Source organism: Callorhinus ursinus, unplaced genomic scaffold, assembly GCF_003265705.2.
Source record: "Callorhinus ursinus isolate GAN/ISIS: 27379988/994484 unplaced genomic scaffold, GSC_fseal_2.0 scaffold48, whole genome shotgun sequence".
NCBI classification, from domain to species: Eukaryota; Metazoa; Chordata; class Mammalia; order Carnivora; family Otariidae; genus Callorhinus; species Callorhinus ursinus.
In genome coordinates, this window is record NW_027397110.1 from 3658544 (window position 1) to 3670575 (window position 12032).

General features: G+C 43.4%; 1 protein-coding gene across 2 annotated transcripts in view; it reads right to left on the reverse strand.

Annotated features, from left to right (window-relative positions):
- The window catches only part of ATXN10 (ataxin 10), a 161627-nt gene that overhangs the window by 19071 nt on the left and 130524 nt on the right, over positions 1-12032 (reverse strand). For both annotated transcript variants that reach the window (XM_025881584.2, XM_073882633.1), the window contains exon 10: positions 9346-9409. In XM_025881584.2, coding sequence (XP_025737369.1) covers positions 9346-9409 — 64 coding nt within the window. The remainder of the gene's footprint in view (positions 1-9345; positions 9410-12032) is intronic.

Below are 12032 nucleotides of genomic sequence, written 5' to 3' on the forward strand. Positions count from 1 at the left end.
AAATCATGCTACTATGAAGGTTCTTGCACACCCTCTGACAGACACTCGTGTGCACTTCTCTTGGGGATGTGCTGGGAGTGGAAAACTGGCTCACAGGGCAGGTGTGTGGGTCTGGTGTCAGCAGACTCTGCCAGAAAGTCTTCCAAAGGGATTATTCCAATTTCCAACCTCATCAGCTTGCTCCACAGCCTCGCCATCACTCCATACTGTTGGCCCTTTATATTAGCCATTCTGGAGGGTTTCTCATGGTGGGTTAAATTCACATTTCCCTGACGACTGGCAATGTCGACCTCTTTCCACAAGTTTATTGGTCATTTGGATTTCATCTTTCCTGAAATGCCATGAGTCCTCTGTCTGCTTTTAAAACCTGAATTACCTTTTATAGAAGCCCTTTATATACTACAGACAGGAGTCCTCTGGGAGATATCGGTAACGCAAATCTCTTTCCAAAGTCTTTCTCTTATAGTACCTGGTCCTGGGTTATAATTTTTATGTCTTGTTTAAGAAATCTTTGTCTACCCCAACCTAATGACCACTTTGCTCTCCTACGATGCCCTCTGGGGACTCCTAGTTTACCTTTCACACGGAGGTCTGATTCATCTTGAGTTAATGCATGTGAACAGCGTGAGGTGGGTAGTTGGTTATTTTTTTCCCCATTATGGACACTGAATTAGTCTAGGTCCATTTATGGAAAAGACCATCCTTTCTGGTGGGGTCTGTTGTGTATGTAGGAACCTGTTTCTGGATTCCCTCCTCTGTTCTATAATAGGACTTTTATTATCATGATTATTTAAATAGAGTCCTACCACTGACTCAAGTGCAATCGTACATGAAAATTCACCTTTCTCATAGGAATTAACAGCTAAAATAGGGTGTTTGTACGAGAACATCTATTTGTTGAAAAACTATACGCTGGGCACTTTACAAACATGATGACCCTGTGGGGGCCAGAACCATTTTATAAGCAAAGAAGCTAAAACTCAACAGAGGGCAAATGAAGTGCTTACAAGGTAACAAGAGGCAGAACCTGGGTGTGTCAGGCCCCAGGGCCACTGCTCCTGTCACATGTCACGCTTCCTCAACAGAGGGTCAGCGGGGAAAACACCGTCTGCTTATCATTCCTGTAAACCACTACATTTCTATAAGCAAGTAAAATTTACAAATGAGATGTCTCCATGCCGAAAATAAAAAAACAAAAAAAAAATAAAAAGGAAAAGAGAGAAAGGAGGGGAAGAAAGAGAGAAAAGAACAGATTAAAAAAAAATCCTGTTTGGACTCTCATTCTGTGCCTGTCCCCTCCCCCTCCAATAAAAACAAAACAAAACAAAAAAACCCACATCAAGGACAAATGATGAAAACACAGATCAAAAAAGAATGAAAGAAAAACATTTCAAATAAAGCTCAGTGGTTTCTATTTGGAAACAACAACACAAATCCCACTTGCCACAATGAACTGACAAATAAGAAATTGACTCTGTGGCAGAAGAGCTGGGATTTTCCGACGGCATCTGCCACCGTGTCATTACCGTGGGTGACCCACAAGCGAGCGGGCGAGTGAACAGCTGGGCCCTAGCTGGGCTTGTGCGCCCGGAGCAGCAGCAGTGAGCAGGGGGCAGTCCTTCCCCGCTAAGCACGCTTTCGACATGTTGTCTTTTTCCTGAACCTGGAAATCCCCGCTGGCCTCCGGAATCGACCTCCAAGAAATGGAGCCTTGCTCCTAGGTTCCTAGCCTGTGGGGGTGGGGGTCAGCCCTAGTTTGCTCTGACAGGACAGCCAGCCTGAAGTTCCTAATCCCCAAGGGTGGCCAAGAAAGTGTAGGTCTCACAGGGTCCCACCCGCAGACGTCCCCTGGGGAACAAGGCCTGTCCCCCACCAGATGTCACACGCCCTCATCCCGACCCCACGGAGGATGCTTACGTAGTACGTGGGCATGACCAGCTGACCCAGAGTGATCGGAGTGTGGGGGGATTTTTATTAACAGATGGTTAACATCAGCATGATTCCTGGTCTAAGCATACTCCAAAAGATATATTGCTTTTTGACACAAAATACTGAAATCAAAGTTCAATTAAAACTTGGCTGGTGTTAATTAGAAGAAGGGGTGAAACCAAACAAATCTGAAATAGTATCACTGCCAAACTGAGCTTACTTAATTCACAAAAGAATCACAGAACCCATGGGAGAGGTTTCTCTTGTGCTCTGAACGACCCCTACCCCCACCACTCTCACGGGCCTGCTATCTGTTCACTGTTTTACTCATTCATCTACCCACCCAGGAAGTATTTATTAGATGTTTACTATGTGCCAGACGGTGGCATATTATACCGAGGTGAAAAACAGAAAAATGGTCCCTGCCCTCACAGAACTTGGCTCAGGGTAACTGAGATGTAAATGCACAAATACTTACCGACAGACTGTGATAAGCTGACAAAACAGGTTCTAGGAGGGGCAACCTGCCCTTGCCGGGCTCCAGGGACACTCGGCTGCGGACAGGACCGAGGGAGCTGGGCAGGCAGCGTGAGGAGGACTGCACCAGGGGAGGGTAGTTCAGGTGAGAGGTCAGTGTGGGTGACTGCCTGAGGTGGCAATTAGGTACATCTGAGAAACAAAAAAGGAAAGCGTGTCTAGGGGATGCTACAGAAGGGAAGGAACAGCTCTGGATAAAAATGGGAGGCAGGCAGGGGCAGGGTCATACGAGGCCTTTCAGGATATGCTGGAGACTCTGGGTTACCCTACGCACAATGGGCAGTCCTGGAGATTCTGTAAACGGGGCACATTTGTAAGAGATGGTGTGGGGGCAGGGAGAGTCAAGAGAGACAGAGAGGAAGGATCCCGTTTTGGTTTTAAAAGATCGCGCTGAATGGATGGGGAATCCTTATCTGCTGAACACCCCAAGGGAAGGAGGGGACTAGGAACTGGGAAGCTACGGCTGACCTAGGTCAGGGTGACGAGAGTGTGCACGGGGTGGTGCGAAGGAGATGGACGAAAGTGGTTGGACCTGGGACATGTTCCAGAGAGAGAACCAGTAAGATGTGGTGACACCTTCGAGGCAGGAGAATAAAAAGAAACAGCATTACGTGTGGCTCCCAGATTTGTGACCTGAGCAACTGGATGGATGGAGATATTCCCCCAAGCACTGAGAAAGAGAGGGGATGGTTTTACAGGAATAGTAACAGTTCAGCTTTGGACATGCTAGGTTTGGAGCGTCAGTAAGACATACAAGCAAATGTTAACACAGGGTGTTAGAAACTTGTCTGAGAAGCAGAAGAGAGCTTTGTCTAGAGACTGCATTTGGGAGCCACAGGAAAAGAGATCTTTAAAGCCATGAGATACCCACAATACAAGTCCATGTTACCATCTCCACGGTAACCAGACTGGTCCAAGCCACTATCACCTCTCGCCTGGACGACTGCAATAGCCTTCTTACAGGATTCCCTGTCATTCCGTGGGCCCACAGAGTACCTGGCACGTAAAAGGTATTCGACAAACACGGAATGAATTCAAGGAATAATTGGGTGGGACTCCTTAGGGAGAAGATGCAGAGTGAGGTGAGCACTCCTGAGCTCCACAGTGTCCAGGAGAGCTCCGACATTTAAGAGCTGTGCAGGAGAGGAGGCAACAAAGGACTCAGAGAAGAAGGATCCAGAAAGACCTGAAGAAAACCCATAGAAGGTACAATCAGGAACGCCAAGAAAGAAGCAGTTATGTTGAGGAGGAAGTGATTAATTCTTTTGAACTGAGTTCTTTTTTTTTTTAAGATTTTTTATTTACTTATTTGACAGAGAGAGAGAGAGCGCAAGTAGGCAGAGAGGCAGGCAGAGGGAGAGGGAGAAGCAGGCTTCCCACGGAGCAGGGAGCCCGACGTGGGGCTCGATCCCAGGACCCTGGGATCATGACCTGAGCCGAAGGCAGACGCTTAAACTGACTGAGCCACCCAGGCGCCCCCTTTTGAATTGAGTTTTAATGCGACGAGAACAACAAAGTACCACTGATTCTGGCAACACGGTGATGACTGGCGACAGTAAGCAAATGATGAAGCTTATGAGCCCCTTCACCTACCTAAATGCCCTTTTGAAGACCTACTGGATTTTTTAAAGACACAAACCTTCAACCACCAAAAAAAATTTCAGACGCTAAAAGGCAGACAAAAAAGAAGTAACAGGGCCATGGCTTACGGTTGTGTAATTTAGCAAACCCAAGAAAGCTGCCCCTAAACTGGCAATGAGAGAAACATTCTGCCCTGCAGAATCCCCCAAAGCTCAGATGTTGGTTCCCACATGTACCTTTTTAATGGCAGGTAAAGGTACCTCTTTAATGGGAGGTAAAAAAAGAAGGCCTGTTTGCAAAGTTAAAATGTAGGTGTATCCCTAGGTCCCCTTTCTTTACCTCAACAGAAGATTGGAAGATTCATTAATCAATGACAGGATAAAACAGAGATACTCTGGCATGGAGGATAACAGATACCACGCTGGAAATAATGGAATGAAGTGAAAGTATACACGTTAAAATGTAGAGATCCTGCAGCTCTCCCAATAAAATGGTGGTAGCAGGCATACATTTTCAAACAAACTCAACTACTTCCTCATCAACAGCCCCACTTTAAAGGAAATTGTAAAGATTTCAAGCAGAAGGAAGATGATCCCAGCTGGACAAACAGAGATACAAGGAGTGAAGGGCAGGGAAAGTAGTAAATATGTGGACAGATCTAAATGAACACTGACATTATGGGGTTTGAAAATAGAATTAAAGTGTGTAACAACAACAGCATGTAAGTTGGGGGCCACTAAATGGTCCTGGGAAGGGGGTAAAGGTTTGAGAAACATCAGACTTTCCTTAGTTAATGATGCATGTTGTAATCTTCCTGGTATTAACAAAATAGAAAAAAGAATAAAGAACATTTAAACTAGAAAAAGATAAAAACTGGATTATACAAAATAATTAATCTAAAAGAAAGCAAGAAAGAGAGGAAAAGAAAATAAAATAGGAAGGACATATAGAGAGGCTTCAATATAAATAGATCAGTAATTATATTAAATATAAATGGGCTAAATGCAACAGCTAAAAGGCAGAGATTATCAAACTAGATTAAAGAAAAAACCCAACTACATGCTGTTTACAAGAAACAACTCTGATACAGAGAAGTTGAAAATAAAAGGATTGAAAATGTTATACCACGTAAATACCAACCAAAAGCTAGTTAGAGGAGCTGTATCAATATCAGGTAACAAATATTTTTAAATATAAAGAGGTTCAATTCATAATGACAGGAACATTTCTCAAGGTCTGTCATACACCTTTATCTAGTAACACTGCCTCAAAATATACAAAGGAAAAATGTATGTAACTAAGAGGGAAACAGACAAATCTATAATCACAGACTGATAGTTTAAAACTCTCTGTAACTGCTAAACCAAAGTGGACAAAAATATCAGTAAAAATACAAAAATTTCACAAACTTGACCTAATGTATGTGGATAAAATGCTGCTCCCCACTACTGGAGAAATGTGCTTTTCAAGCACACATAGAACAGTTGCAAAAAAAGGACCTTATACTGGGTCATAAGGGAAGTCTCAATAAATTGCACAGGACAGAAAAGTATGTGCTCTTTGATCATAACACATTTATGCTAGAAATCAATCTCCAAAAGAATTAGAAAATTTCTATTTGTATAGATATTAAGAAATCTATTTCTACACAATGGGCCTAAAAAGAAACCATAATGGAAATCAGAGAACATTTTAAATATACGGTAACAAAAATAACACACATCCAGATCTATGCAATGGAGCTATAAAATACATAGAAAAGGATAAAAGCTTAAAATTAAGAATCCTAATAAATGGACTGATATACCATATTCATGGACTGGAGAACTGACATCTAAACAGTATTGTTTAGATGTCAATTCTCACCAAATTTATTTTAGTCAATGCAGTTTCAATGAATAACTCAATATGCAAGGATTTAAATCATTTTTGTTGGTTAAACTGTTTTTGTTGGTTGATTTCATGTGTGTACATATACATACGCGCACATGAACACAAGTACAAAATGTGTGGAATTTGACAAGCTGATTCCAAACTTTTATGTGAAAATACAAATGATCAAAAATAGCCATAACATTCTTAAAAAAGAAGAGACAGGTTGGAAGGATTGACTCAACTAATACTGAGGCATGTTACAAAGTGATAATACTTAAAGAATATGATATTGGTGTAGGGACAGACAAAGAGATCAATGGAAAAGAAAACAAGAGTCCAAATACAGACCCACACATATTTGGATTGTCCCAGCCCAGTAACTGGGCTGGGACAATTGTGTATCCATACAAAAAAATATAAAAATAGACCCCTAATTCACACCATACACAAAAATCAACTCTAAGTGAATTACAGACCTAAATACAGAAGGTAAAACTATCAAGTATTCAGAAGATAACACAGATTATCATCATGACCTCATGGTTGGAAAATATTTCTTTAACAAGATACATACCCAAAGAACTAACCAGAAAGGAAAAGTGACAAATTTGACTAAAAGTTAAGAACTTCTGTTAATTAAAATAAACTATAAAGAGAATGACAAGATAAGTCACAGAATGGGAGAAAGAAAACATTAGCAAACATGTAGTTGACTAAGAACTTCTATTTAGAATATACAAAGATCTATTACAAATAAATTATAGAGAGAAAACCCAATGAAAACATGGGCAAAAGGTTTGATCAAGCACGTTTTATGTACACACACACACACAAAACCCAAATGGCAAATAAACATGTTAGAAGATGCTCAGCCTTTTTAGTCATGCAGGCAATAAACGAGATCTGTAGTCTTTCCTATGGTGGCATGAGGGAGGAGTGCAGGTGGTATACAAGAGTAAATCCTCGTGTAATAACAAATAGGATTTATCACAATCTGATATACACACCAAGAAATAGCAAGCAGCAAAGTGTATTGTTGAGACATACAAAAACAACTGCTAGAAAAGCGAGCTCAGAGTGAACTAAAAGTGTAGAGAGTGGAGCCAGAGACCTCATTCCCTCATTCAATACCTTTTGGCATTATAAAAAAAGATGCATTATTTTGATGAACAGAAAATATAAGAAAGGAAAAAACCTAAGAATGGGTGGGGGAGAGTGAATGGGAGGTCAGGAGGAAAAGTCAGGGTAGTCAGAGAATTCTCTGGCAAACTTGCCTGTGGGCGAGAACAGAGGAACAGCATGGAAGGCACCTGGTGCGGTTTTATTCTGTAATCTGAAATCATGTCCCTTTCGCTCTGGCGACTACGAAGCCAGGTTCTAATTTATGGCTCACATCTAAAGACTGATGATGGTATGTTATCTCATATCTTACCATGCCCAAAATTTACAGGCCTTTACAATGTGGTAGGCTTTAATAAATAAAACTCCAAAGAATTAACGAATATGCATAATACTAAACTAGTAATATTTTAACTTTTCTTGATAATTTTAAGAATATCCTGGGGTCTTGCAAGTCTTATTAATTATCACTGTAAAAGCAAGTTATCTATACAGATTATCCATATACATGTTGAATGATTTCTCTACTACATGAACAGGTTACTGTGGTTTCCCTGGACGTGTTCTGTCCCCTCCCTGTGACTCAGGAGGAGGCAGGACAGGAACGCGGCTTAGAACCAGGCACACGCCAAGCGTACATTCTGGGTCTGATCTTAGGATGAGCCACTGAGACTCTCTCGGTGTACATCCTCATCTACAAGATGGGGGTGACGACAACAGTACCTGCGCTTCGGGAAGCTGGCAGGATTAAATAAGGTGATGTGTAGAAACACAGTGAGGATTCAGGGAATGTGTCTGGAAAGCAGGAGGGAAGGAAAAGATCAGTGCCTAGCAACGAGGAGGCCAAAGAGACTGTAAGTGTGAGCCACAGCATGTCTGTAGGGCCACAAAGTGCCGTGTCAGAGCCAAAGACTCGTGATCAAAACCTCTGTTCACCTGGAGGTCAATTACGGGTATATGAAACACTGCGTGAATGAATTTCTTTTTTCATAATAATTCATCTTTTTCATCAGGAAGAGCACCAACTGTAACTGCGCTCGAGCTTTCTTGTACTGCTTTCCTGTGACCCAAAGCTTTACTTTTTTCTTTTCCCTTTCTTTTTTTGGAGTTAAAACAAATTTCAAAGCTCCATAAGGCACAGAGCCTGTCGTGCCTGATTAGAATGTGATGCGGTGAGCCAGCTCTGTTTTACCTCAAAGAAGAGTCTTCTGAGGCTGTTTGTCTTTTCCTGACTGAGCTTATAAACTGTTGTGCTCTTTAAAATCAGAGTTTCTTCTATTGCTAATCAGACAAATGACGGTATCTTTAGCATAGTAATAGCACGTCTCTATCTACGTACTTTAAATACATGATTTTCATCAGCTCCTTTGCTCTTCTTCACAGAAACCACCGGGGGGGTGTTCGTTAAATGCCCCCGCCCCCCATCTTCTCAGTCCTAGGCCGGACTACTCACTGTCTGTCGGGCTTACACTCTCCATGTCCTTATTCATCCCCCTCCCCAAACACGTGCAACTGACACAAGGGCATGCAAAGGCCAGGGCAAGAGACTGGACTGAGTCTGGCTCTCACCGGGAAGTCTTGAACTTACACAAAATACCTCTCAAACCTAAACAGGCTGAGCTCCTCATCACTGTTCTAGATCAGTTTCCTACAGTGCCACTAAGGTGACATGATGGAATAAGTAGGTTCCCAGTATGCCCTCCAAGAAGGGTGCTCACTCAGGCAAAGGCAAGAACCGGAGCCCCCAGCTTCAATGAAGAGGCTCACAGGACAGAACCCGTCCAAAATGGGTACTTGGTGCTACTGAGACGTCTCTCCCCATTCCTGGGGCCTCCGAGTGCCCCTCATGTCTCTCTGTCACTAACCCATGGCTAAGATGCTTCTTCCCAAAGGACCGGATACTTAGACTGTCTAGAGCAGAACAAAAACAAAAACAAAAAAACAAAAGAGCCCCCAAATGCTTCACATTTACCCCAAGGAACACACACGGTTTGGAAAGGTGACATTGGCGCCCTGCCACACACATGGGGACCGTGGAGGAATGTTCTCCCCGCCTCCAGAATTTTAAAGCACTTGTGAGGAGAAGGCTGGTTTAGAATGTCCCCCCAACCTTGGACACTCCAGCTCACTAGCCCACATAGACCACAAGAGTGATATTGCAGCACCCTAACTCTGAGAAAGTGGCTTAGTTCTGAGGAACAAGCACACAAGAAAGCCAGCGGTCCCACGCCCAGTGAACCCCAGGAAAGGGAACTGCGCCGTCCTGACTGCAGACGGACGCTCGTGCCTCCTGTGCAAGGATACAGGGGTTACTGTCGTCGACGCTGCAGCTGTCCAGGATCAAGGGAATGCCGTCCAGCTCGCTGACCTGCAGAGAAAGGAAAAGGCACATTTATACACTGAGAAAAGCTTGGGTCACATTGGAGATATAGAGGATTTGTTTCTTTCTATTTCCTTACTCACTGCTACAATAGAATAGCATTCTGTTGTATTTCAAGCCTGCCCCATCAACCACAGCAGAGTTCTAAATGTGACCTTCGACAGTGAGGCAGGCAGACACAGGAGGTTAGGCATTAGTGACCGGCCTGCCCCAGTGGATTCAGATGATGATGAGATGTCAGTTAACAGGTGACCCTCCTCCTCCCCCTGCTGGAGCCCGGTCTCCTGTACCCCCCACCACCCCAACCTCCGACGACTCAGCCCAACACCCACAGTCACCATCTCCGAGCCTGCCGCTGTGCATGCCGTCCACCTCCTCCCGCTAACTTACACTCTGCTGTTCATACGCTACTTCTACTTTCCACAGGCTGCGTATTTAATGTATCATTCCTGCTTTTACGACACGTTAGTGTTACTTTAGGTTTTATGTGTTATTTGGTAGGGTTTGATAGGTTATTTTTTGGGACTGAAAATGCTCAAAAATTTTTCCATGTAAATTAAGCGTAACTGTTTCTTTGCCTTCTGCCCTCTCAGCTTATGAGGCTTCAGAAGACCGCTCTACTTTTGGTTATCAGGGGAAACCTGTATCTAAAACAGCTACACCAACCCAGAAATATTTAAAAACAGACATATAAACAAAAAGGGATACATTATTTTTCCTTTCACCCTTCCTCAAAAATGCTGGGGCAACTGGATAGCCACATAAAAAAGGATAAAGTGGATCTCTTCCCAATACTGTGCACCAGGATAAACTCCAAATGGAGCTGAGTTTATTATAGTTCAGCAGTACTAGTAAGTAGATCGTTTTTCTATGTTAAGAATAGGAAAAGCTTTTCAAACTATGATTCGCAAACCTGAAGCAATAGGAGAAAGGTTTTAAAAGTTGGACTACATTTTTTTTTAAGATTTTTTTTTAATTTATTTATTTGGGAGAGAGAGAATGAGAGAGAGAGAGCACGAGAGGGAAGAGGGTCAGAGGGAGAAGCGGACTCCCTGCCGAGCAGGGAGCCCGATGCGGGACTCGATCCCAGGACTCCAGGATCATGACCTGAGCTGAAGGCAGTCGCTTAACCTACTGAGCCACCCAGGCACCCTGGACTCCATTTTTTAAAAAGGCAAACAGAAACTGGGAAAATTATTTGTAAGATATCACAGGCAAAAAAGGTTCATATTTTAATATATAAAGAACTTGGAAAAACTGAGAAAAGGCCAGCAATCCAGTAGAAAACAATGGATCCAATACATGAACAGAAATGTCACCGAAACAAAGAAATGCAGATGGACCATGGACATCGGAATACGTTCAACTCTGCAAACTGCTAGCACACGGAGACACCCTTCTCACCCAACAGTGTGGCAAAGGAGTGGGCGGCGGGGAGCCAGGCGTCCTCACACCCTGCTGCAGCGCAGAGACGGCACAGCCCCCGCGGAGGGGCTGCGTGGGGTGAAGCGGACTCTCTGACCCAGTCGTCCCAGTCCCAGGACAGCACCTCAAACAGCACTGTCACACGAAGTTATGTTTGCACACATTATTCACTGCAGCACACTTTCTATTTTTATGTTTGAGATTCAATTCACACACGATCATGCTCACCCTCTTAAAGCATACAATTCAGTGGATTTTAGTTTATTCACACAGTGGTGCGACCATCACTGCTACCTAGTTTTGAGACACATTTATTATACCCAGGAAGAAACTCCATACCCATCAGTCATTCCTCATATCTTCCTCGGCCCACGTCTTGGCAACCACTGATCTGTCTATGGGTTTTCCTATTCTGGACGTTTCGTATAAATGCGACCTTTCGGTATGTGGCCTCTTCTTTCAGTCAGCGTAACACTTTCAGGTCCATCCGCACTCCAGCATGTAACAGCACCTCATTCCTTTTTACGGCTAAATAATATTCCACCGTCTGGACAGACCACATTCTATTTATCCATTCATCCGCTGACAGACATGTGAGTTCTTCCAACTTTCCGGCTATTATGACAATGCTGCTGTATATCTGGAGGGGAAACTGCTTGGTCTTGGTGACTCTTTAACATTTTGGGGAAGCGCCGGAGCGTTTTTCAAAGTGCAGCACCATTTTCTATTCATGCGCGAGGGTTCCAATGGCTCCACATCCTTCTCAATACTTGTTTAACCATCCTCGTGGGTGTGAAGTGCTGTGTCATTGTGGTTTTGACCTGCATTTCTCTGGTAACTAATCACGTTGCGTACAGCACAATTCGTAACCACAAAGATCCCAGAAACGACTCAGATGTTCACCAACACAGGCTGGTCGAATAAACTATGGCACAGACACCAAGGTAGATAGCTGTGAAAGGGAGTGGGGACGACCTAACGCACTACTCTGCAGGCATCGCCAGGACAGAATGGTAAGTGAAAAAGCCAAGTGCAGCACAGGCTTATCTGTGAACCTTTTGTGTCATGCATCAGGAGAGATATACAAATTTGCTTCTATTTCCCAAAAGACACAAGGAAGCGTTAAACAAAAAGCTAATAATGGTTATCCACAGGGGAAGATGAGAGAATGAGGCACGAGAAACAG